This window comes from Oryctolagus cuniculus, chromosome 7 (genome assembly GCF_051225735.1).
Source record: "Oryctolagus cuniculus isolate XC-2025 breed Fujian yellow rabbit chromosome 7, ASM5122573v1, whole genome shotgun sequence".
Classification (NCBI taxonomy): Eukaryota; Metazoa; Chordata; class Mammalia; order Lagomorpha; family Leporidae; genus Oryctolagus; species Oryctolagus cuniculus.
This window is the reverse complement of record NC_142873.1, coordinates 148,860,641-148,885,854: the sequence shown is the minus strand read 5'-3', so window position 1 is coordinate 148,885,854 and position 25,214 is coordinate 148,860,641. Positions and strand designations below refer to the sequence as shown.

The 25,214-nt window shown below is 63.2% G+C and overlaps 1 protein-coding gene across 5 annotated transcripts in view; it reads left to right on the top strand.

The window, feature by feature from the left end:
• The window catches only part of EPHB2 (EPH receptor B2), a 177,248-nt gene that overhangs the window by 32,602 nt on the left and 119,432 nt on the right, over window positions 1–25,214 (top strand). For all 5 annotated transcript variants that reach the window (XM_051857961.3, XM_051857960.3, XM_051857957.3 and 2 more), the window contains exon 2: window positions 23,886–23,950. In XM_051857961.3, the coding sequence (XP_051713921.1) occupies window positions 23,886–23,950 (65 nt within the window). The remainder of the gene's footprint in view (window positions 1–23,885; window positions 23,951–25,214) is intronic.

Here is a 25,214-nt window from a genome sequence, read left to right as displayed (position 1 = left end):
TGAGTGAGTGTGTGTGTGTGTGTTTAACATGTACTTATTTAGGGTCAGGGTTGCAGAGAGAGAGAGAGAGAGAGAGAATCTTCCATCCACTGGTTCACTCCCAAAAGGCCGCAATGACCCAGGCTGGGCCAAGCCGAAGCCAGGAGCCAGGATCTCTATTCGGGTCTCCCACGTGGGTGCAGGGGCCCAAGCACTTGGGCCATCCCTTGCTGCATTAACTGGGAGCTGAATCAAAAGTGGAGCAGCGGGACTTGAACCAGCGCCCCTATGGGATGCTGGCACCGCAGGTGTTGGCTTTACCCGCTGTGCTTTTGTCCCGAGTTACCAGGGTGTGGGATGGCGGGGGCGGTGGGCGGGGAGCACATAGCCGTAGTGGTGAATAACACAGAAGCACAGAGTAGGAGAGCGCCCGTTCCCTGTCCCCCATGCCTGCGATGACTCACGGAGAGGGTGTGTTTCCTGCCAGCACGCCTGCGACACCGCTGACGGCCCCAACCTCCCTTCCAACTGGCGAGAGCGGCCCCCAGACTCAGAGCCGAGTGGGGAGCTGGAGCGTCGGCCAACGTTGGAGTTTATTTCACAAACACGTACACGTTTCATCCTTACTGCCCCTCCAGGGGCCAGGCGCGCCAGGAGGCCGAGGCCCAGAGACGTCAGGGACCTCGCCCCGGGTCACTGGCAGCCAGTGAGTGTCCGAGCAAGGCTTAGGAACCCAGGCCCTTCGCTGCCTCCTCGCTCTGCCTCTCCGGAGGAATCCGTGCTGGCTTTCTTCTCCTTACAGCAGTAACCCACTTTTTCCTTTACGAGTGAATTTACTTCAGTAAAAGTCGGTGAGTCCATTTAAAAGTCAAGTGTAGTTCAAGTGGTTACGGGGCTGTGACCCGTCCTAACAGCGGTTCAGGAAAGACGGAAGCTTGAAGAGAGCCAGGCAGTCCGGACAAAGGTCCCTTAGCAGGTGCACCCGTGAGCTGCCAGGGCCGCCGGGGGCTCTCCCCTGCCTGCCCACGCCCATCCTGGGCTGCGGGGGTGCGCAGTGGAGAGAGGCGGGGCTGTGCGCCCTGCCCAGCCATGCTCACCTGCCTGGCGGGGGCCCAGAGCTGTAAGGGGATCCCTGTGGTCTCTGCACTTCCCAGAACAGGCCGGCCCCAGCCCCTGCCCTGGCCCTAGCCCGAGTCAGCACTGGGGCGGCCAACTTCCTCCCCAGGTCTCCTCTCCTCTCCAGGGTTGTTCCAGCCCGAGCCAAGAGCTCAGTGCTCAGCCAGCGGGTCGTACCTTTCCAGAAACTTCCTTGGCCTCTGTCTTGGGAGCCACAGGCTCGCCTGGGTTCGAGTCCTGGCTCTGCCGGTCCCCACCAGGTGCCGCCTTCAGATTTTGCTGGCTTCCCCCCTCACCCACCCTCTAAAACTCGGGGACACAGATCCAAGATCATTGGCGGGGCGGCTGTGTGGCACAGACGAGACAGGCGGCTATCCCACTCCGCGGGGAGCTTGCCACGGGGGCCCCCATTTGTCCTAGGGGCCGCCAGGATTCTGGTGTGCAAGGGTCCTGGGAAGTAGAGAACGAACGCGTCATGGAGCCCAGCACAGAGGTGAGCAAACCAAGGGCTGGCTTCCCAAAGGCCGGCACTGCCCTGGCATGCTGGCTTCGGGCAAGCTCCGTGCGGTTGTGTGGCTGTGTGCCTCAGTTTCCTCGCCTGTCCAGTGAAACTGACCACACGGGCATGGTGAGACAGGCCCGTGGTGAGTGCTCCCTGAAACACAGCTGTCATGGCGGACGGAACAGTCCTGTGGACGGGACTCACCCGGGGCCCAGCAGGAGCCTCGGAAGGGGCTGGCCAGGGCCGGAGTCCCAGCTGGGGTTTGTTTGCCATTTCTTTCTTCCACCTGCTGCTGGCTGAGGCCCCACGAGCTCCGCACCCCTGTCCCCCTCCTTCCTGGCTGTGCGACCCTTGCTTGGCAGTCACTTCCCCTCTCCAAGCCTCAGGCTCCTCACCTGTAAGATGGGCTGCCTCACCGGGCGGTTGTGCGGGTTGAATGAGCCGACGCATGGGAGACACTCCACATGGCCCGGCTCTCGGTGGACACGCCACGCGATGTGTGACCACGCTTCTGGTTGTCATGGAGTCGTGTCTCACGGGCCCAGTCCAGTGGCTTTGTCCAGTGTGAATGAAAGTCAGTGTCACGCCCTGTGGGTCCACCCCCAACCTGGGAGGCGGGGGAGGGCCGAGCTGGGCGGCTCTGGCTGTTCGCGGGCTACGGGGGCGGTGGGGGGGGGGGTGGCAGGAGATGAGGCTGCTGAGTAGCGGGCCCCCTGGGGACAGTTTGTCGGCGAGCTTGACAAGGTTAAGGCTCTTCCTTGAACATCCTTTCTCTTCCCCTCAATAACCCGCCACGGATCTATCATCCCCGTATTTATCTAAACCCTTGCTGGACCCATTTATATCCCGGCCTCTCCAGCTTCGCCGTCTAACGAGCTCCAGATGTGTGGAAGGGGCCTTCCCGAAACCTCCCCCTGGAGCCCGGAGGGTGCTGGGGCCAGGGGGATGAGGCCGAGGGGTGGGGAGCGCCCACAGCCCCACCCCACCGGTCCTGGCTTCACCCCCGCGCCGGCCTGTGACCCTCCGATTAGAGCTGGTATTAGACTCCTGTCCCCGAGTGCTCCACGTGCAGGGGCCATCCCAGAGATACCGTCCCGCGGTGGCCGCGCTGGGAGAGCCGCGCCAGCCAGGAAGCTCCTCCAACTGCAGGGACCGGGAGGGTCCCACGCCGGACCGGGGCTTGTCGGGCACCGCTGCCTCTTTGTCCTGTGCCTCCCCGTTGTCCGTCGCTATTGCTGGCATCTCGAGCGGGGTTCTAGAAACGGCTCCCCGTCTGTCTCCTGGAGCCCGGGGCTCCCTCTCCCTCTCTGCTGGGCTCCCGTAGGAATGTGGGGAGCCTGAGACATGGGTTGAGGGGGCCGGGGAACAGGCAGGCAGTGCGGGGTGTGTCGTGCCGCTGAGCTGAGTGCCACTGGAGGCGACAGGGGCCTGGACTTCCGAGTCGCCAGCTGCCCTCCCCTGCACGTTGTGGGCAGGACAGGCTCCTCCAGGCCCGCGGTGGGCAGCTGGAAGTCCCAGGGAGGCAGAGAGAGGCGCTCAGGTGAAGGGGCCCCGGGTGCAGGGCCGCCAAGGCCCCGTGTTCAGCGAGCCCAGCGTGGTTGGGGCCGTGGAAGCCCCAGCCGGAGCCTTCCTCCCGCGGGATGCAGGGGTGCAGGGCAGGGAAAGGGACAGAACTCTCACTGCTCGGGCAAGGCCCTCGGCCTCCGTCCCCTGTCCTGGGTGTTTCAACCAGGAGCGGATGGGTGCAGGACAGGGGGTACCCCCATCAGATGGGCAGGGGCCACGCTCAGCCATGCTGTGGTCTGATGAAAGGGAGCCCCAGCCTCCCCACCCGGCTGCCTCCTCCCGCCTCCCCCACCAGACCCAGTGCCCCCAGGGGGACCCGGATTCTTGCCAGGAGAGGAATGACACAGGGCAGGGCGGGGACCAGCTCACTCCTGGGGAGGATCTCTGGGTTCTGTTCGCTGCCCTGGGCCTCAGTTCCTTCATCTGGAAAATGGGGATAATACAGCACAGATCTCAAAGGGGTGTTTCAAAGATTAAGTCGACACACACAAATGTTTCCAACTGTGTGCTGGGGTTATTAATGCTTACATGATTGTTAGGAAAAGAGGAAGGGAGCTGACCTTTCTTTCATGGGCCAAGCACTGGGACTGCAGTGTGCACAGCTCACCCGCCGCCATCCCCACCGTGATTCTAGGAGGTGGTTCCTTGGCCGAAAGCACAGCCTGACTCGGGGACAGGGTGGGACGTGGGGATGTGCAGCGAATGGAGCCGAATCTTGGGGGACGGGGAGGGTGGGCGCGCTCAGGAATTCCGGGAAAAGACGTTCACTTTCTCCCCCGGCCCTGGGGAGCGGCCGGCAGCAGGGAGGGACGTGATAAAAGGGGTGTTGGGGACGGTGTGCGCCGCTGCGGTTTCCCCACGAACGGGCGGCAGGAAGCCCGGCTGGGCGGCTGGCCCGCGCAGGTCCCCTGGGAGATGCGGCTGGAGACTGACCCCCAGGACGCCGCGCCAGGCCCAGTCAGCCAGGGCCCAGGGTCGGAGGGGCTCGGTGGGCCCAGCGCCCCGGGCCTCCCCCTGCCCACGGGCAGCTTTATCTGGGCGGCTCCGAGGGCAGCTGGCTGGGCTGAGTGGGCCTGGCTGCCTGCAGATTTATGAGGTGTGGGGGAAGCAGCCGGGTGGCGGGGGAGCCGGGGTGTCCAGGGCCGGGTCTGAGGGGAGAGCCGGGACGCGTGCTGACCCGTCTCCTCCTTGGGGCCCTGCCAGCCCCTGTCACTCCGCTCCTCATTCCTCAGAGCCTGCCCCGGGCCGGCCTTGGGACACAGCACCTGCTGCCCCAGTGTCCCCGATGGGCTCCCTGGGAGGGGGCTACGCACACAGGGGCCATGTCCCGGAAGCTCAGAGGTGAGGAGGCTGTGGGAAGAATGTGCTGGAATCTTCTATGCCTGGTTTGAAAGCAGGCGAGAAGCCACGTGCTGAGTGCGAGTCCACCGGGGACCCTCAGCTCCCTGCACTTGCGCCCCTGTAAGCAGCTAGTGTGCCCAGGAGCGCGACTCGGCGATCCCCACCGTGACTGCCTCGGGGAAGAGCCCTGACTTCTTACGCCATCCTCTGTGTCTTTGAGAGGCAGAGAGAGAGAGAGAGGGAGAGAGAGAGAGAGAGAGAGAGGGAGAGAAAGGGAAGAGAGGTCTCTGTCTTCTGGTTCACTCCCTACATGGCCGCAATGGCTGGAGCCGGGCTCATCCAAAGCCAGGAGCTTCTTCCTGGTCTCCCACGTGGGTGCAGGGCCTTAAGCACTTGGGTCATCTGCTGCTGCTTTCCCAGGCCATCAGCATGGAATTGGACTGGAAGTGGTGCAGCCAAGACTCGAACTGGCGCCCATACAGGATGCCGGCACTGCAGGCAGAGGTTTAACCTGCCACGCCGCAGCGCCGGCCCCTCCTGTGCTGTTGTGATGTCTGCTCATAAGCATAGACTTCTGTGCGCTTAAAACCCTCGGTTAAAACCCAGGGTAGTGGCAGGGATGTGGGAGACGGAGAAGGGCAGGCCTTCCCCACGCTCTGGGGTGGGGTCTCGGCTGCTGTCACGTGGGCCTGAGTGTGCTCTGGGCTGGGGTCTGTTTGGATGCTGAGGTCATTCTCAGTAAGAAGCCTTGCTCCCTGGGAGGCCCCCAGCCTCAGTGGGGAGCCCCCACCCACCCACTCACATGGAGGAGCTCACGCAGTAACTCCAGGGAGTTGAGGTGGGTTGGGGTGGTCAGGAAGGGCTCCCCGGAGGTGGTGACCATTGAAGGGTGCTAAGTCCCCTCTGACAGAGGACTGTCAAAGGACTTTCTGGAAGGGAAGCTAAGGGCACGTTCTTCAGCCAGGCAGGGTGCATCCGAATCCTTGTCCATCTGTTTGCAGCAGAGGGACTCCGAGCACGTGTCGTCGCCTTAGTTTTCTCTCCTGTGTGACGGTGCAAACAGTCGGCTGTGCTCACCAGCTATAAGCTAGTTCCTCTTCTCTTTTTCACATATGGGGGTCCCCCAAAGTAGGGTGCTGGCTCTGAGAGCTTAAAAGCCCCCTGCCAAGCGTCCAGGGCCACAAGCTTGGGACAGAGGCAGAGCACTGGCAAGGAGGGTGTGGAGCGGCCTAACGCAGGCGTTCCTCCAGGGAGGGGCCTCCTGGGCAGCTGGCCACACCAGTGTGGCACCAGGCGTCCTGGGGTCAGGGTCAGGGTCCACCCCATGCAGGGCTCCTAGGTCATCCACAAACTGGACACCTGCTGCCCTGGGCCAGGCTGGAGCATTGAATCTGAAGCTGGGGCAGAAGAGAGACAGAGAGAGAGAGAGAGAGAGAGAGAGAGAGAGAGAGAGAGAGAGAGGGCTCCCACCTGCTGGTTCACTCCCCAGCCTTACAACAGCTGGGGCTGGGCCAGGCTGAAGCCAGGCCTCTTCTGTGGGTAGTAGGAACCCAGTTACTGGAGCCATCACCGCTCCCCTGGGGTCTACACTGGCGAGGAGCTGGAATCTGGAGCCAGCAGCAAGTTGAGCCGGGCCCTCCGTAGGGCGGAATCCTGGCTGCCACCCGGGGCCTCAGGACCTGGGACACAAGGCCCAGTGCCATGGTCCCTGATGGCCTTTCCTCCCTGAGCCTCAGAGTCCTCTGTGACAAGGTGGGGTGGGGGACAAGCTGGCCCATTGTTAAGCTTTTATAGTCCATGAGGTTGGAGCTCATAACCTCACCCCCAGAACAGAGCCTGGTACCCATGGGGGCTCAGCTAGAGGGATGGCCAGACGGATGGAGACACCGATGGATGGAGGGATGGATGGACAGACAGGAGGAGGGAAGGAAGGTGGGGGGAACAGGTGAGCTGATGCATGGATTGACAGACGGTTGGATAGAGGGATGTATGGATGAGTCCAAGCACTTGGGCCATCTCCTGCTCTTTCCCAGGCACGTGAGCAGGGAGCTGGATCAGAAGTGGAGCAGCCGGGACTCGAACCAGTGCCTATATGGGATGCCAGCACTGCAGGTGGAGGTTTAACCCACTACACCACAGCGCCAGCCCCTATTTCTTCTGCTTTGAACCTTTTTATCCCCAGCTATTTTACTGACTTATTTCCTCACTTTGCACAAAGCATCCTGAAAGAACACTAGACGTGGAGGCCAGCACAGCCCTAGGCCTCACTGCACCCGCTACGTCACCTGTGAAATGGGCACAGTGGGAACATGGGGCCTGCCCGTTTCCTTGGGGCCCCTTGCGTGCGCCTTATGTGCACCTCTCGGCTGTGGTGGCTGCTTCTTCTCCCTGCGCTAGCTGTGGGCCGCCTGCCTTTGGTGTCTGCCGGGCTCAGTGCGAGGCCTGCAGAGCGCGGTGAAGACGTGAGACCATGTAGTCCACAGAGCTGTCGTGGGGAAAGTCCGAGGCAGCCACGGGAGGGTGCTGTGCACGCGGGGGAGTCCGGGACCCCACTCGGTCGCTGTCCAACTCCAAGGAAGCCCAGCCTGGGGCTAAGTCCCCAGCAGTGGCTTTGCCGCTTCGCCTCGTGTCCAGGCGGCCCTGAGCCCTGTTCCTGTCCCCTCGCCCCACTGTGCGCGGGGACACACTTGGGAGGTGGTGCCATTCTCACAAGGGACAATTAGTGGCAGCAGCAGCTCCTGCAGCCAGTGGGCTCCGGGCCAGGCTTTGGGTGCAGGGCACCTGTAGGTCTGGGAGTGGCGGGAGGGTGAGGAGAAGCCAGGACCCTGCCCAGCATCCCGGCAGGGGGGATACTCTCTGCCCACCCACCCACAGCGCCAGGCAGCTTGGACAGGCAACGAAGTTCCCCCATTTTACAGCTGAGAAAATTGAGGCTTAGAGAAGGTCATGTTCGGCTGATTCAGAAGGCATCCTCTCACCCAGGCACAGTTCTGGGAGGCTGGGGTGGGAGGGCACAGACAGGGGCCTGGGGGAGCCCAGGGGATGCCCTTTTAGGCAGGCCCTGGCCGCTGGCAGAACTGTGACAGGTACAGGGGCTGGGGTCAATCCCAGGCCTAGCACTGGAGCTCTGGGGACGCGGACGGCTCTGGGGAGGCAGGGTCTCCAGCCGGACCTTTGTGGTTTTGCTTCTAAAAGTTCCTCCTGACCCAGCCGGGCCTCTGTTCCCTCTGTCCCAGAGCCAGGGTCCCTGAGACTCTGCCTCGTGCCGCCTGGCCACGGGAGAGCAGGCCTGTGCCAGGGGAGATGAGTCGGGGCAGCCGGGCAGCCGAGCGCGCCCAAGGAAGGAAGGCCTCCGTGACGCTGCCCAGTGCTGCAGCCCCCCTTCCCCTCTTGTGCCCCGGGGCCTCGGCGCCATCTGCCGTGACCCAGGACAACGGCAGCCCCGGGGAGGCAGCTCCATCTCGGGCCAGGATGCCAGATACATCCGCGGTACAGGCCGGCGAGGGAGCTGCCGCCCAGACTGGGGGCGGGGCGGGGGCTTGTGCAGAACACAGACCCCCAGCCGCCAACCTGGCCCTGTGGGGCGGAGGGAAGGCCGGGACTGGGACGTGCAGAAAGTGCTCGGGTCTGAGCTGACGCTCGGGCGGCTGCCACCTCGTGCCAGCACCTGGCGCTGCCGAAAGCCGGCCGATCGTGGGGAACGGAGCACGGGGCGTGGAGGCACGGGCAGGACGCTGGGCCGTGGCGGGAGCGAGGGTGGGGGGGCTTGTGCCCTGAGTTTCCATCTGACTCTAACCTGTTCCCCGAGTTGTCTTTAATGGGCATGTACTGCATTTGCCATGGAAAACACAAGCAGGAGTGCGTGTGGAAGGGAGTGGCGCGGAGAGGGGCGAGCTAGAGACCCGGCCTTGTGTCCGCCTATCTCCTGAGCCTCAGTTGCTACTCTGTAACCTGGGGATCGTAAAAGCCCCATGCGTGGCTGCCAGTGTTGAGTGAGCTCATTGCCCCCACTTCCCTGCCGGGGCCCTGTGGGAGCCCCCGCCCCTTCTCTGGCTCAGACCCTGGCAGGGAAGGCTGGCCGGGGCTTTCCGGGCTGCCCTGGCAAAGCCCACTCTACAGATGGGGACACTGAGGCCCCGGGGCAGCTGCAGGGTCCCAGCCGCGGGAGGGGGCGTGTGCGTGCCTGCTGTGGTTTTCGCTCCCTGTCGGCGCCTTGCTCAGTGAGTGTGAGGGGGCAGCAAGTCCCCATCTGTGTTTTCCAATAAAAGAAAATGAAAATTGAAGCGCATTAAAAATAGCTCAATTGGGATTCCGAGCGGGCTCCGAGGCCTGCTGTGGCAGCGCCGCCCTGCCCGCCTCCCCCTCCCTAGCCTGGCACCGGCGCTGCTGCCGCCCGGAGTCATCTGAGGCGAACGTCACCTGGGGACGCAGGGGAGACACCAGGGTGCAGGCGGCGTCCTCAGAGCACCGAGGGCCACCAGGGACCCCCAGTCCCAGCTCCCGGCTCTTGGGGTCCCACTGCGACGGGAGACAGGCTCCGAGCTGTGTGTCCCTGGGTGCCACCCCCCATCCCCAGAGCCACAGCTGGAGCCTCCTGAGGGTGCCGCCGGGACACCCGTGGCTGGGAGGAAGACAGCCTCCCTGGGCCTGCGTCCCGTCTGCTCCATGAGGACGTGACGGAGGCCGGGCGCGCTACAGGAGCGCCCTGTCCCAGCCGTGCACCCGGGAAGCCCTGGCTCCTCCCGAACCCCGACGGCCAGGCTGGGAAGGAGGAGGGTTTGGGAGGCCCCCGCGGCACAGGACCTCAGCCAGCTGTTTGCTCTGGGCCTGGCCAGGGCAGGGCCTCGCCGTGGCCCTCTCAGGGCCGGGGGAAGCTGTGCGTGGGGGCGTCTGGCCGGGGTGCTGGCACCCTGCCTCCCACATGGTCTCTCTTCCTCCTGCGCCTGGGACCAGCTGCAGCGCCCACACTCAGGGAGGCTGACGTGATTCCTGCCTCGGGGTCCAGGGAGCACCCCAGATCCACACAGGTGGGCGCGGCCTGGGCCTGTGCAGGGGGGAAGCCGGGCCCCATGCTGCTGGACAGCCTTGAGCAGGTCACATCATTTCTCTGGGCCTCTGTTTCTTCATCTGTAGAATGGGACTGACTCTAGTTTCTGCCGCACCGGACTTTGCGGGGATGAGATCTTGGGCAGGGCTTGGCATGTAATGAATGCTTAATCCACAGTAGCCCTGTGTTGCTGGGCCCAAGTGACTGGCCTGGCCTGGATGGGCACAGCAGATAGAACACCAGAGGCCGGCGCCCGCACCCTGCCCTCTCTCGGCAGACGGCCTGGGGCCATGCGTTGGGGCAGCAGCAGGTGTACAGACACCACTTTCCCCCTTGAGGCCGTGTGGGTCTCCAGCGGCCGCCCATCCCGGAGCTCCAAGTCTGGAGTGGGTGGGTTTCCCGGGGCTGAGCGGGTGTCTCTGGGGCCCCACCGCCCCGGGAGCTCCCCAGGGAGAATCCGTTTCCCAGCTCCCGAAGGCCACCAGCGTTCCTGTGGCCATGGCCCCTTCCTCCATCCTCACGGCGCTCCGCCCCACCTCTGCTTCTGTCCTCACATCCGGGACTCTGGCCCTCCCACCTCCCTCCCATGAGGCCATGTGGTGGCCCAGGGTGGTCTCCCTGTGTCGGCACCTTCGCATATCTCGAGTCAGAATCACCTGCAAAGTCCCTTTGCTATCGCTGGTCCGAGAGATTAGGACTTGGACAGCTTTGGGGCGGGGGGATGACAACATAATTCTGTCATCCTCAGTGTCAGCCTCAGTGCTGACCAGAGGGGCCGGCTGATGGTGACAGTAACACAAGTGGGGGCTACAAGACGGCCGGGCAGTCATTTCTAAGCACTCACTGCAGCCAGGGGCTGGGCGTGTGTATGACGTCATCGCTGTCCGAGCTACCTGCAAGGCAGGTGCTCACATGTCCGCTTCCCACAGGCCAGAAAGGGGCGGCAGGGGCTGCAGAGCGACCCCTGTGTGCGGGACAAAGCCCCTGGCTTCCACTCTCGGCCCCGCCCTCCTGCCCAGAGTGCCAGTGGCAGGCGCGGGGCTGTGGCCGGGCAGAGGCCCAGGGTGCTCAGCGAGGGAGGCAGTGGGAATGGGAAGACGGGCAGGTTGGGGGTGGGGAGGGCTGTTGAGGCCTCCATGGCGGTGGGGGTGTGTATCCAGGTGGGGGTGGGGAGAGGGGGACATAGTGGCCCCCACACTGTGTGGTCAGAACACGACCTTGGGCCAGGCCTCAGGAGGCACCTGAGCCCTGAAACCTCTGAGCCCACGCCGGGGGCGTCACATACCAGGAGCTCAAGGCCCCTCTCATCCCAGGGAGCTCTCTGCCTGTCCACAGGCTTTCAAGGACCCGACCTCTAGTCGGTGTTGCTGAGTTTGCCATCTCCAGGTTGCCTGCCCCCCCCACCACCACCCTCCACAGGGCACTACCTTCCTGCAGCACCCTAGCAACCCCTCAACCCCAGCCTGCCCCCTCACAGCCTCTGCACCCCCAGAAGGCGCCACCCCTCAATCCTGACCGGCTCCCCAGGGCAGGGACGCAGGGGACAGAGGCCAGGTGCAGGAGGAGGGCCTTCACAGGTGCACGCGGCCCCTCCCCGCTCGCTCCGAGGCGCAGGGAGGCGTCCCTGGGAACTCCCTATTCCGGGCGTTCTCCGAAAGGGTCTTCCCGCCTCCCCGGGGAGCCTGGCTGCAGCCAGCGGGGAATGGGACAGATAATTGCAACGTGAAATGAGGCCGAGTGAGCGCTCCCCGCCAGGCCCGGCACGGGGACTCCCTGAGCGTTCATGGGAGGCAGCGGGGAGGAAACCCCAGATGGCTCCAAATCCCAGCACTGCCACCAGCTCCCTGGGGACCCCAGGCAAGTCACGGTGGCCTGGTACACAGTAAGTAAGTGTTCACAGTTGCACCCCTAGGTCCTCAGTGCAGGGCTTTCGGATTAGGATTGGTACCCCATTCCAATGCAGCTCCCCTGCCTCCCCTCCCCCTCCCTGCTGGTTTCCCTGGGAGCTGCCCTGGCCCGGCAACCTGGGCAGAAGCAGCGCTGATGCTAAGTGGTTCTGGCTTCCCTCCGGTGAGGCTCGCTTGCGGGGCCTGGGGCTAAGAGCTATGCATCCACACCTGTGAGTAAGGTATGGTTCACTGCCCCCATTTCCTGGGTGAAGTCACTGAGGCTGTGTGGATGGGGGAGGGGAGGCCACAGGCAGGGGCTCGGGAGCCCTGTGGGCCTGAGGGGCCCACCCACCGCACACCCGAAACCCACAAGTGAAGCGCCCGTCCCCCGCGGGCTGCCCGCCAGTGTGGCCGGATGCTTGAGGTTCCAGATCCAATTTCCCAATTAGAGCAGAAATTCCCGGCCCGGCTCCCAGCGCTGGTGAGTCCGAGGGGCGCCCGGGCTGCCGCCGCCCCCGGTACTGCATTCCCGGTGAGGAGGCGCCCCAGTGTGGGGCCGGGGAGCCGGGGGCCACCTGGGGTAGGGAGCTGGGCCTGGCTGTGGCCCGTGGGCCTGTGGCCTCCAGCTGAGTGGCACGGCCAGCAGTTTGGTAGGGTGGCTGTCGGGTTTGCTTTGAGGGGACGCAGGGCCGGGCCTGCTTGTGGCTTAGCCCAAGGCCACCTGCTTGTCATCTTACACGGCCTCTCCTGTCCCTTGGTCGCCCTGGCCACCAGCTGCCTTCACATTCCGCTTGGCAGCCCAGTGTTGTGGACCCCAAGCAAGCACAAGCGAGGGAAGCGCGTGACAGTCATTCCAGAGCGGGAACTGGAGCCCCCAGAAGGGGCGGCAGACTCAAGCTGGGGAGGAGTGGGTGGTCAGGGAAGGCTTCCTGGAGGAGGACATGTCTGAGCTGAGTCTTCAAGGTAAACAGAAACTTCCAGGTGGAGATGTGGACTCCCCGGGCAGCTCCAAGGAGGTAAAAAGAGCCCAGCCAAGTCGAGAACCTCCTCCCGCCCGCCTCTCCAAGGCCCTCGCCCTGGCGGAGCCCCCATTTCTCAGGCAGGGGCAGGACCCAGGGCCAAGGCTCAGCAGGGGGAGAGAAAGTGGGGCTCAGGGAGTGAGCAGACTGGGGTGGAGGGTGGTGCCGTGGGGCCCAGAGCCCGGGGCCTGCCAGCCTGAGGCCTGCGATGGCACCCAGGTGAGGGAGGGGACCCTCTCCAGTTGGGTGTGGCATCGCCTCCGCCACCGGAAGCCAGCTCTGATCCTGACACGGCACAGAGGCCAGGGGACCCGCAGCTGCGGGGGGTGGGGCACCTCTCAGGGGACTGCATCCTGCCCACTTCCCACCCCCGGGCATCGGCTTCTCCTTCTGAGTCAGACCATGCCTGCTCCCGGTTCCCCTCCTGCCACTCTCTGATCTGGACGCCCACCCTTGCTGACCCCACCCCACGCCTGGCCATGTCACCGGCCCCCACCAGCTCACGCTGGAAGCTCCCCGGCCCAGCTCTTGGCCTGGCGTAGCCTCTCAGGGTGTCGGGTGGGTAGGAAATGAGCAGGAATTGATGGGGAAGCCAGGATGGGGCAACTGCTGAGCGGTGCCCCCAGGAAGCCCCCGCCCCCAGAAAGCTCCCTTGTAGGTCCCAGCCGTGCCTGCTCAGCCGCTGAGCTGCCCGGTGGGGGAAAGCGAGGCCTTGGAAGTACACCGAGCAGAGATGGAGTCCTGGGGGGGGGCTGCCTGGGGACGGATGCAGCCACTCAGAAACAGCCAGCGCTCTGGGGCCCTCAGACTTGGGATGGGACCAGCCGCGGCTGGGGGCAGCCCTCCGTACCGCCCTGCTCCCGGGGCTGCGCCACCTCCATCAGTCTCAAAGAGGCGTGAGACCAGCCCCTCCGGGGGTCTCTGCTCTCCTCAGGCCTGGCATCCGCGCTCCAAGATGTCCACTCTTCCCCTGCCGGGAGCACCGCCCCCCACTTCCTCCTCTGCTCCCTTCTCAGTGTTTGGAGTCCAGGCCAGGTGTCACTCCTCTGGGTTACCTCTGACCCCTGGTTAGGTCCCTCTTCTGCCAGAGTCCCCCTTACAGGCTGTGGAACAGGGGATGGGGCAGGCTCGGGGGTCAAGTTCTCCACGGCCCCTCTGTGGGGTGGTCCCGGCCCCGGCCCCATCCGTGCCTAATGTGATGTGGAAGACAGGTCTCTGGGCCCTGGGGGGCTCCTGGGGAACAGAAACCAGGTTCAGAGGCAGCAGGACGGGACCTGGGAACCTGGGGCAGGCAGTCTGAGCAGGGCCAAGTCCAAGGGTAGACCCTGAAGCTTGGAGAGTCCTCAGGAGTTGGGCGTGGGAGCCATGGATGGTTTAGCGTTTGCTGCAAATCATTAAGTTTCTTGATCAGCCACAGTGTCTTTTATTTTCTAGTATTTAGCATGAACCCGACACACAGTAGGTGTTGGACATATGCAGGCTGCCTGGATGGGAGGGGTGGGTAGCAGGTGTAATAGAGACGAAAGTGAGGGAGGTCAGAGGGGGGATGGGCAAGTGTGTGGGCAGATGGGGCGGGGGAGGGAGGTTGGTGTGCTGGAAAGATGGATGGACGGACGGACAAACGCCGGAGGCGGGTGCTGGCCGTACAGATGAATGGGTAAATGGGTGGTGGGTGACGGATGAATGGAGGCCGTGAGAGGATGGGGGCAGGAAGCATCCATTCATACATGCTGCTGGATGGAGAGTTTCAATGGCAGTGTGGATACGAGTGGGCGAAGGGGTGGGATGTGTTGGGTCAGTGCACGGCTGGGTGGGGAGATGGACAGATGGACGGATAGGCGGATAGCTGTGTGGGTGGGCAGATGTCAGGTCGGCCTGGATGATGGGGAGCCCCGGGGGGCGGGTGGGCCAGCAGCAATCCACGTGGCCCAATGCCCGCCACCCTGCCCAGAAGCCGAGGGGTGGTCCGGGTTCTAGAATTTGAGTTAATTGTCTTGCGCTGGGGGAAACCGGGGCCAATTAGGCAAATGGAAGCAGGCGCAGCAGGCCTGCTAATCGCCTCGGAGCTGACGGAGCCCCCTGCACCCACAGCGGCCGCGCCGTATTGATTTGTAATTCACACTCCACTCACACGCAGAAGGATTTGAGGTGACTCAGACGGATCAGCCTGCCTGCGGAGGATGGTTCAAGGCAGGCGACCGAGCCGAGAGGTGCGAAGAGAACCTGCCGCCCGCTCCCACGTGGGCTGCGCGGGGCCGGGCAGCTGGCCATGGCTCCCCCGAGGCTCCCTTGTCCCCGCTGTGGGGAAGGCGAAGGCAGGGAGCGGCGAGGAGGGGCTGCATAAGCAGGATCCCAGTCGTGTGGCCCGTGGCTGTGTGGCGGATGGGGTGCGGGGCAGGGGGGCTGGTGAATGGATGCTGAATGGGACCAGCGAAGATTTCTCTCGCAGTGAGCCCCCAAAGTGAGGGTGCCTGGGACAGCGCGGGGCTTGGCACAAAGCCAGCGCTTGCTTTTTTTTGTTTCTTAGAGATGTATTGCTCTGATAGGCAGAGTGACAGAGAGAGGAAGCGAGGTCTTCCATCTACTTGTTCACTCCCCAAATGGCTGCAATAGCTGGGATTGGGCCAGGTTAGAGCCGGGAGCCAGGAACTTCCTCTGGGTCTCCCACGTTCGTGGCAGGGACCCAAGCACTTGGGCCATCCTCTGCTGCCTTCTCAGGCACGTGAGCAGGGCACTGGATCGGAAGTAGAGAAGCCAGGATTCGAACCCATGCTCCAGTATGAGGTGCTGGTGTCGCAGGCTGTGGTTTAACCCCTGCACCACGATGCCAGTGCCTAGTGCTTGCAGTTACACAGCCAGCCCAGCAGCATTGGCTTAGGCACGCTGCATCATGGCCCGTGACCTCAAACCTCCAGGGGGAGGTGTGGGTTCTGTGCACGTGCTCCGTGGGAGGGGCTCCAGCATTCCTCCAGTTGCGGTGTCCACAGGAGGTCCTGGAACCAGTCCCCAGCGAGTAGCAAGGGTGACTGTACAACGTACCAGGCCAGTGCCATAGTTCCTGGAGAGAAACCCCAACACCCAGCCTGCCGGAGTAAGTGAGAAAGAGCATTGGATGTCTGGGGAGAGCTGGGTTGGGGGCGGGGGGTGAGGTAGAGAAGCTCATGGCCGACACAGTCCAGGAGAGGGTCTGACGGGTCAAGTGAAGGAAGCCGTGGGAGAGGTGACAAGTACGACGGTGGGAGACACACAGGACCTGGGAGCCCAGCTTCAGGGCTTATCAGGGAAGGCTTCCCAGAGGAGGTGACGTTTGAGACGCATCTTGAGGGATGTACGTGTTTGCGTGTCCCCAGCAGGCCAGGCCTCAGTGCTGGCTGCACAGTGGGGCTCTGGTGGGCAGAGGGGAGGTGCAAGGCACTTAGCACCCACGTGCAGGAGGTGCCAGCAGTGACCGCCTGCACTCCGGCTCTGCCGTGCCCTGATCGGCCACTCACTCCCTGAGCTTTCCCGTGTCTCATCTGTAACGCGGCCCTGGTGACGGGTCCCCTGTCCGTGGGCCACGGCGGGACCTCGTGGGATGAGGTAGCACAGAGCTCTGCACGGTGCCGGGCTCCTGTGGACACTGGTACTGCCGATCCGCAGACACGAGGGGTGTGCGTGTGCGGGTTCGCTTACGTAAAAGGGCCGCAAAAAGTAGAGATTCCAGGGCAGAGCCTGGCGTGTCGCGGGGACGGCTCGCGGGCGGCGGGCCTGGCTGCAGTTTCTGACTCGCTGTGTGCCCTTGGTCAGGTCGCCTGGCCTCTATGGGCCTCAGTTTCCTTCCGTGTGAAACGGGACCAGGGCCAGGAGTCCCGAGAACTGAGGGAGCTCCTCCTGTGTCCCCCTCTCCCTGTGTCTCCTCCTCCCCCGCCCCCAGCAAGCCCTGGTGTTCATTTACCACCACCCCGCCCCCAGCAACCCCGGCCCGGACCCCCATCCATCATCCTGTCCTTTGCGGAGGTTAAGTGGGTCCCCAGGCAGCGGATCCCAGCGCTCCCGCAGCCCCGGCTGCACAATGCGGCCCGCTGTTAGCGCAGCCCGCTGGCCGCAGGATTGGGTTTCAGCCGGGGCCGGCGCTGGCGGGTACCCAGGCCAGCGGCGGCGGGCGGGCGGGGGACAGGGTGGAGGAGCCGGCGGGCGGCGTGGTGGGCCCGGGCCTGAGAAAACACACGCCGCCCCGGGCGGGCCGCAGAGCCCGGCAGGAGCGTGTGTCTGGGCAGAAGGCTTTCCCATCAGCAGGGTCCCCGTCGTCCAGCCTGGGCCCCGAGCAGGGCCTGGGCTGCGGAAGCAGTGCGCTGGCCGTTCCCGCCTCGGAAGGTTGCCGGGGCTGGCGCAGCCCCTCACTTGAGCCCCAGGCCCTTTTAGGCTCCCAGCTGCATCTTGTCAGCAGGGGTCTCAAAGCCTTGTAGGCTGACCTGGGTTTGAATCCCAGCCCGGTTTCTTTCTAGCTGTGTGACTTTGAACAGGTCTTTGTGCCTCTCTGGACTCAGTCTCCTCATCTGTGGAATGGGTCCACAGGGCCAGCCGTACAGACTGCAGAGTGTGTAGCTCAGGGCCTGGTCCCCCCACCCCCGTGCCCCTGGGAGATGGAAGCAGAGGCTTGGCCCCTTCCTCTTGTGGAGTGGTGCAGCCTGGTGGCTTCTGGGACAGAACCCATGTGGGTACATCTTGCCCAGCCCCTTACTGGCCACATGGGCTCCCAGATGGACAGTGTCTGCGGAGCACCTGCCGAGTGTTGGCGATTTTCCCTGCGGGCCTCTTGTGGCCCCGCCTGGCACCCAACCCCTACTGGGGTCCTGAGAGCAGCCTGTGAGGTCAGAGGGGGAGGAGTCTGTCCTCATTTTACAGGTGAGGGGGTGGGGCCTCAGGGAAGGGGAAGCCACTCGCTGGAGCCTGGCAGTGGCCTTGAACACTCTCTCCTCTTGGGACATCTAAGTTGGACCAAGGAAGGGTGGTCTGATGCCCCGGGCTGGGGATTCCCACCGGGCTTGGGTTAGAGGTGCCCGGGGCTGCTGGGAAGACTCCAGAGTGACACCTGCTCAGGCCCCCACCAGGCCGATTTGCTGCCTGCTGGGGGCTGCTGGCCAGTTTGGGGGCAAAGACCACTCAACCACCTCCCCACCCAGCTGGCTCCCGGGCTGAGCCCCCAGCAGGGCTACTGTGGGGCCGAGAGTTCTCAGGACAGAGGCGTCCCTACCCTGGTCAGGGATCCTCCATCGCTCCCCTCAGCCTGTGGACAAGGTCCCAGCCTGTGAGACCACCCCCATTCCCGCCCCTCCCGTGCTCCTTCCACGCAGGCTGCCCAGCCCGGAGCCCACGGCCAAGGCCGGTGCGCAGCTTCGTCATGGCCCAAGCCGCCCCGCGCCTGACATTTCATTCCGCCCGGCTCCCTCCCCGAGACACCGCAAGCTCCCAACTCCCGGCTTAGAGCTGACCCCTTCTTCGCCCGGGTTTCCCTGGCCTGCACCAGCTGTGTCCTGGGTCCTGCAGCACGTCCGTGCACTGGGCACTAGCCCGGTAGTTCCTGGGGGAAGGGCCTGCTGACCCCAGTGCCCAGCACGGGGCTTAGCGCACGCTGGGTGGAGTGGACGTTCACCCGATGAGCCTAACTGCAGCCTGGGCAGGGCGACTGCCAGCGACAAGGAGCCTGGAATCTGAGCTCCCGAAGCAGGCAGGGCCGGCGATCAGGGGAACGTGGAGGGCCACGTCTCCAGTGCCCCAGGGAGCATAGCACCTGCCGCAGCAGAGATCAGGCTGGCTGGACGCTGAGGCGGTGGCAGAGAGAGGCCGGGAGGTCACCGGCGGCCCATTGGGCAGGGGCCTGGAGTGCACGGTACAGGAGCTGGGGTCGTCTCCTGCAGGCCTTCAACTCGGTTAAGATCTGATCAGACACAGGTGTGAGAAGCCCCAGGCGGCCACTGTGTGCAGCTTGGGTGCATCTGCCATGAGCCCGGCCCCCTTGTCAGTGCTGGGGCCGCGGCGGTGACGAGGGCCCTGGCAGGCGTCAGAACAAGACGACTCACCTACGCGATGTCACTTTATCCTCACACAGACCCATTTTACGGATGTGGAAGCTGAGGCTCTGAGAGGGGCATTGGCTCGCCGGCAGTCACACGGTTGAGAATGCTGGAGCCCACGTTCTGGCCTGCACGGTCTCTGCCCTGCCCCTCTGCTACTGTCCCCCTTTCCCCCTCCTGGCCTCGCGCAGGGCTAGATGGGGGCGAGAAAACGCACAGGCACGTTAGCCCCTGTGATCTGTTCGTCCTGTGTCACCTGTTTTCTAAGGGCACCGTGTGGCATCTTAGAAATGATACAGATGAGGACACGGGTGTGGGTTCACATCCCAGCCCTGCCCATGCGCCCCCAACTTCTCGTACGATGGCATTTCCAGTGCCCCAGCCACTGCTTGGCACACAGAAGGCGCTTAATGGAAGCCCCCTCTTCACACCTTTGGCGCTCTCATCTAACCGATGGTGGTGCAGACAGCCAGAGCTGCCCAGCGGTGGCCCGGGGAGCCGGGGGCAACGTCTAGCCGGCCTGCGAGCAGGCCCCCCCGGCCCCCTCCTGGCGGCCCGATGCTAACGACTTCAGTGTGTCTCCCCTTTGAGCTGAAATATTTCTGAAATGCACACTACAGTTCCCACTCGCCGGAGGGCCGGCCGCCCCTGCAGCCCGTGCAGCCGGGGCCTCTCGCTTGCTTGCTTGTGCGCCGGCTCCGGGCGGGAGAGGCTGTGCGGGCGCAGGCAGACCGCGCCCTCTCCCACCCCGAGGAGAGGAGCGTGCTCCCCGTTCCTGCTGTGGCCTGTGCGCCAAGAATCTCTGTGGCCTCCCCTTGCTCATCTCTTCATTGGGCTTGTGGGGGGGGGGTTCTGGGGGCCCTGGGGACCTGGCCATGGGGTGGGGTGGGCTGGAGAGGGAGATGGCAGCGGTGGCAGCAGGAGGTGGGCAGGTGGGCACGGCCTCGGCTCCCTGCGTCAGCCCCTGGGCAGTGCCCTCAGCCACACTCAGAGCCAGCTCCCCCCGCCCCCCGCCCACAAGTGTCACTTCCTCCACGAAGCCATACCTGAACGTGGCCTTCCCTTCCTCCATCCACTCCCGTTCCCATAGCTGACAACGCACCGCGCACAGCCCCGCGTGTCTTGTCACATCCGCATGGTGATTAATTACCTGTGGACAGGGACGCCAGCTCCCCAGCAATGAGGGATTGGCACTGTCACAGCGGAGGCAGCTTGATGGAGCCCCGTGGCCCCCAAAGCGTGTTCGGCGGTTTGCGGACGAACATTTTTAATTATAAGAGCCTTGTGTTTATTTCCCTTCTTTTTATGGAAAGTGATATTGGTTTTCCATTTATAATAATGATTACTCCCCCCCCCCCAACTCTTTAAAATGTACTTAAGAGAAAAGAGGCGGTTGGAAGAAAAATAGTAAGTAGCAGGATTGGCTGACGTCATCCAGTGTCATCCACGGGACAGGCCCGAGGCCGGCGGCCCTGACGGAGCAGGGCACTGGCTCGTGTTCCCGCCACTCTGCGCCAGGCCCCTAGGACCCCACGCAGCTCCCCTTCAGGGACGCACAGGGCCTCCGAGGAGGCCAGGCAGTTACTGCCCTGGCCAGCTATGGGTGCTGGACCATCTCAAAACCCCCGTGACTGCAGAGCTGTAGGGTGCCGAGTTCAGGAGGACTTCCAAGAGGAGGTGACCTGAGTTGAGACGTCACAGCTGGGGAGCATGAGGGGCAGGCATAGCAGGTGTAGAGGGGCAAAGGTTCGAGAGGGAGAGTGCCACACAGTCATGGCTGCCTGAGCACAGCTGGGAAGAGACGACACGAGTGGCCCTGGGCAAGTTCCTGAGCCCCTGCTGGCCGGTGACATAGGACAGTGTCAGGTACCTCTTGGCGTTGTTGGGAGAATTTTGCAGGTTTCTGGCCCTCACTGGGGCCTCCGTGGAAATGAGTCCTCTCGCTCCGTGGAGTCTTGGGATTTCGGGGGAGGCGTCTGAGCCGTTGTGCCGGTGGGGGCGCTGGGCCCACCTGGGTTCCCGAGGCGAGAGCTGGTTGCCCCAGATTCCCCAGGGAATTGAGTCGGACGGTTGCACTCGGTTTGAGAAGAACAAAGAGGAGCTCGAGGCATCCCAGGAAAGCAGCGTGGGTCGGGCTGGGAAGGGCTCCTTGGAGGCGGCAGCCGTCGGGAGAGGGAGGCTGATGTTTCTCAGATGCTGGCCAGCGTGGTCTGGGCGTGGGAAAGCCAGCGGGCGGAGCCCCCGCCTTCACATCAGGGGCCACATGGGTGCAGGTGCCAGGGTCAGCCGGGGCGGGGGGGTGCCACGCTCCATCTAAAAATAGCTGCCACTTCCTGGGGGGTTTCCTTGGTGCTGGACTCCAAGCTAAACTCTGCCTGGCTCGCTGGGTCCTCACCTCCACACTGGGAGGTATCTGGGCCATTTCCTGCTGAGGAGACGGCCCAAGGGTGCACGGCCAGGCGGGGGAAGAATGAACCTGTGTTAGAATGCAGCTCTGGCTGGCCTCCGGGCCCGGTGTGCGTGCTCTGCTCCCCGCCTTATGTGCACAGGTAGAGGGAGGCAGGGCAGAATCAGACCGAAAAGGGCCAGGGGAGGGGGAAGCAGCCCCAGCCCAGACTCCCCACGCCAGGGCTGGGACTGGCAGGGGAGAAGAGAGCAGGGGAGCCGCCGCCCTCCGCTGCCTCTCCTGCCCATTTACCCTCACTGGCTGTGAGCCTGCAGCGTGCGTCATCCGGGCCTTCGAGCCCCTGCCCTGGCCGGCTTCCCGCCCAGCGTGGGCCAGGTAGGAGAGGGGCGTGGTGGAGCCCCTGGGTAAGAGCCCAGTGTTTGAGCCCCCGCTTTCCCACGCGACTTCTGACAGATCCCTGTTCCCTTCTGGGTCCACGTTTGCATCTGAACAACGAGGAGGTCAGTTCCCAGCCCCTCCCACCTGGGCCACACAGAACCCTCAAGTGTGTGTCCTCTGGGTCACCCAGGAGTCCAGCCAAGGGGTGGGGCTCGCCTCCCCCCGCCCCGACCCCGCTCCTCTCCCTCGGTCCACACCGCTCTCGGCAGCTGCTCCTCCGGCCCGGCCGAGAGCCCAGCTTGGCGAGTCCGATGAGGCCGATGAGAGAAAACAGGTTAAAAGTTCAGCCCTTGTTCTCTCCAGGAAGAAAAATCTGTAGCATTCCGAGTGTGAAAAGGGGCCCTTTTTTTGCAGCTCCAAAGCATCATAATAGAACTTCGCTTCAATTTGTCATCAAAAAGATGCCCTTGGCACTGGCTCCACCGTCCCTGGCACCCCTCCCCCCCCCACGCCGGCCCCAGCGCCGAGAGACCCAGTGACCACAAACACAAGCCACAGGCGGTCTCAGGGACACTTCTGCATCCTCTCTTGTCAGCTCTCCCGTTTGGCTGAGGTCATCGCTGGGCAAGTGCTTCTTCCCCTCCCCACGCTCCACCCCCACCCACCGCCCCGCCGGTCGTGCCCTCGTTACCTCCCGTTTGAACCTTCTCAGTGGCCTGGACACTGGCACCCTGCCCCCAGTCTCTTGGCACTAGTTTATCCTGCTCAGGCCATCACACTAATTGTTCTAAATGCCCAGAAGTGGATGGGGCAGGAGGCTGGACACCTGCCCCGCCACCAACTCCTCTGTGATCTCTAGCGAATCTCTTTCCTTCCCTGTGCCCCAGCTGCCCTGTCTCTAGACAGGGGCAGGTGGCTGCAACACAGATGGTGGGCATTTGTATGGGCCAGGGACTCTGCCATGAGAAACCCTGGGTGGCCACGAGTGCAAGGATTGATTGGTGATGCCTGCCTTGGGAGCAGAGTGGAGAGCAGGTCTCTCACCTGCTAGCTGGGCTGAGCGGTGTGCCCGTCCTGCTGGGACCTGCTAGGTCCCCAGTGCGCACCTCATCTCCCCTGCCAGACTGTGAACTGCTCCACAGGGGGTCATGCTGCTCCCCACTTCCTGTCCCAGGGCACCCAGCACAGTGCTTGGCACATTGCGAGTGTCAGCTGGCCAGATGGCTGAGGGGACAGTTTCAGTCCACTCAACTCAAATTATTCTGAGGGGCCTCCATTGTGGTGCAGCGGGCTAAGCTGCCACTTGGGACTCCCACGTCCCAGACTGGAGTGCCGGGTTGATTCTTGGCCGCTCTACTTCTGACCCAGCTCCCTGCTAATGTGTCTGGGACAGCAGCAGATGATGGCCCAAGTGCCTGGGCCCCCGCCATCCACGTGGGAGACCCAGAGGGAGTTCCTGGCTCCTGGCTTCAGCATGGCCCAGCCCTAGCCATTGTGGCCATGTGGAGCTCTGGGCCTGAGCCGAACTTGGGTGGGTGGGCGTGAGCTCTCTTGGGCTCTGTGTGGCTCGTGCCCTCTGACTGCTGGTTCCAGGGCTGGCCTGAGTCTCCTAACCCCTCTGCTGGTGCCTGCTAGTCACAGTCCTACACCCTGAGCACTTCCTGGGCATGGAGTTGGCAGAGCCCTGGGGAAGGCCTCCCGGGGTTGGGGACACCAGGAGGACTCCAGGTTCTGGGAGAAGGGAGGGTGCCCTGACAGGCTGTGAGGGCCAGGCAGGTGAGGTGTGGCTGGCGCCGAAGCTCACCTACGTCCCAGGTTTTTAGAATTTGATGCAAGCTAAACAGTGGACAGATATACAAAGTGTGATGTTAAAATTTTTTTTCAAAATATTGATTTTATTTATTTGAAAGCATTAGAGAGAGAGAGAGAGAGAGAGAGAAAGAAGGAGATCTTCTATCTCCTGGAATGGGCGCAACAGCTGGAGCTGGGCCAGGCCAAAGCCGGGAGCCAGGAACTCCATCCTGGTCTCCCACATGGATGGCAGGGGCCCAAGCACATGGGCCATCGTCTGCTGCTGTCCCAGATGCATTAGCAGGGAGCTGGATCAGAAGTGGAGCAGGCAGGACTCCAGCCAGTGCTCATATGTGATGGTGGCATGGCAGGCAGCGGCTTAACCTGCTGCGCCACAACACTGGCCCCTGATGTAAAATTTTGAGTGGGAGTGAACCCTTTGAAACCCATGAAGGAGACCCCAGGTTAGGACCCTGACTCTACAGAAAAGTAGGGAAAGGCCAGTACCTAGGTTAGCTGGAGGTGATTGGGAGGGTGGGGCTTGATCGTAGGTGGAGGAGCTGCAGTTGGACCTAGAGGGGCGGAACCTAGTAGAACCAAATGATTGGCTGGGACGTGAGAGTAGGCGGGGTTAGGAGAGGCGGAGTCTAGAAGGAGGACAGTCTTGGAGATGCAGCCTGCTGACTGGGGCAACAGAAGGGAAAAGGATGCAAAAGGGAGGGATCTCAGGGCTGCTGCAGAGTGATTGACAGCAGTTGGTAGGTGGGCCTGCCGATGACTCTTGGCTCTTCCCACAGAAACCCTGATGGACTCCACCACAGCGACGGCTGAGCTGGGATGGATGGTGCACCCTCCGTCAGGGGTGAGTCAGGGGCTCCCAAACCCTACTTGCTTCCCCCCAAGATGTGTCAGGGCTCCGCTGAGGGCCTAAATGCCCCCTCTGACTGCAGCCCCTTCCCCACGGCTCGGGGCCCAACTCAGCTGAGCCAGACCCCTCACTGCCCAACACCAAGTCCTCTGCCTTTGCTAGAGCACCAGTTACCATGACAACATGCAAGGATGCCCACGAGATCCCCATGCTGCCAAATCGGTACCCACGCTCTGCCCATTTTGCAGATGAGGAAAGTGAGCTGTCATTTCCTGAAAATTACAGTGGCAAGCACCTTCATACGCATCATCTGCAATCCAACTGGATGAGATTGGCTCCATTTTACAGATGGGGGAGCTGAGGCTGCCCAAGGCCCTATAGCTAGTAGGTGATGGGGCTCAGGCTGTATCCAGGGCTGGGACCACGCCCCAGGTCCCTAACACCAGGCTCCCCCTCCCTGGGCTCCCCCTGTCTCCTGGGGGGGGCTTGCTCCCCTGACCTTGAACTTCCCCAGAGCAAGGCTGGGTGCGGCTGGAGATTCCTCTTCCTCCTGCCACAGCCAGCTCACTGGTCTCTCCGAGCTCCCTCTAGTTTCCTCATCCGTAAATGGGCGCAATGAAGCCTTCCTGCCAGGACCGTTAGGCGGTCTTCTGCCAGGTGAGCGATGCGCTGCCGCCCAGTACAGAGCACGGCTGATGGTAATCGCACCGCGGCCGTGGCCTCTGTGACAGCATTCACTCCTGCCGCTCTGTGAGCTGGGGACTCCGCCACTCGCCCTGCCCTTCCCCCCACCCCAGCTCCTCCCTCCCCCAGGACTCAGCTGCTGCCCCAGGGCGCTGCAATCGCTCACCCCCCCCCCCCACTTCTCCCCCAGGCCTGCGCTCTCAATAGGCAGGGCCCCAGGGTCAGGCCTCTTTCTGTGGCTCTTTCTTGTCACCAATTTTCCATCTGTGAAGGCGGCAGGGCCCGCAGCCCCACCCTGCCAGTAATGAGGCCAGGCTGGGCTGCAGGGCCCCCGGACGCAATTATTTGGGGTGTTTAGGCTGCAGGGCCTCCGCATGTTAATTAGAGAGAGGGGAGAAAGGCAAAGTGCTCTAATTAAGTGCTCTAATTAAGTTCTGAAGAAGAGCAGTGGTTGTAACAAGGGGCTGACTTTGTCACATGGTGCCACCAAAAAAAAAAAAAAAAATTTAATGTAGGGAGCTTTGGAGTCGCCATTGCGGTAGAGATGGGGCCAGCAGGCTCCAGCCCGCTCCCC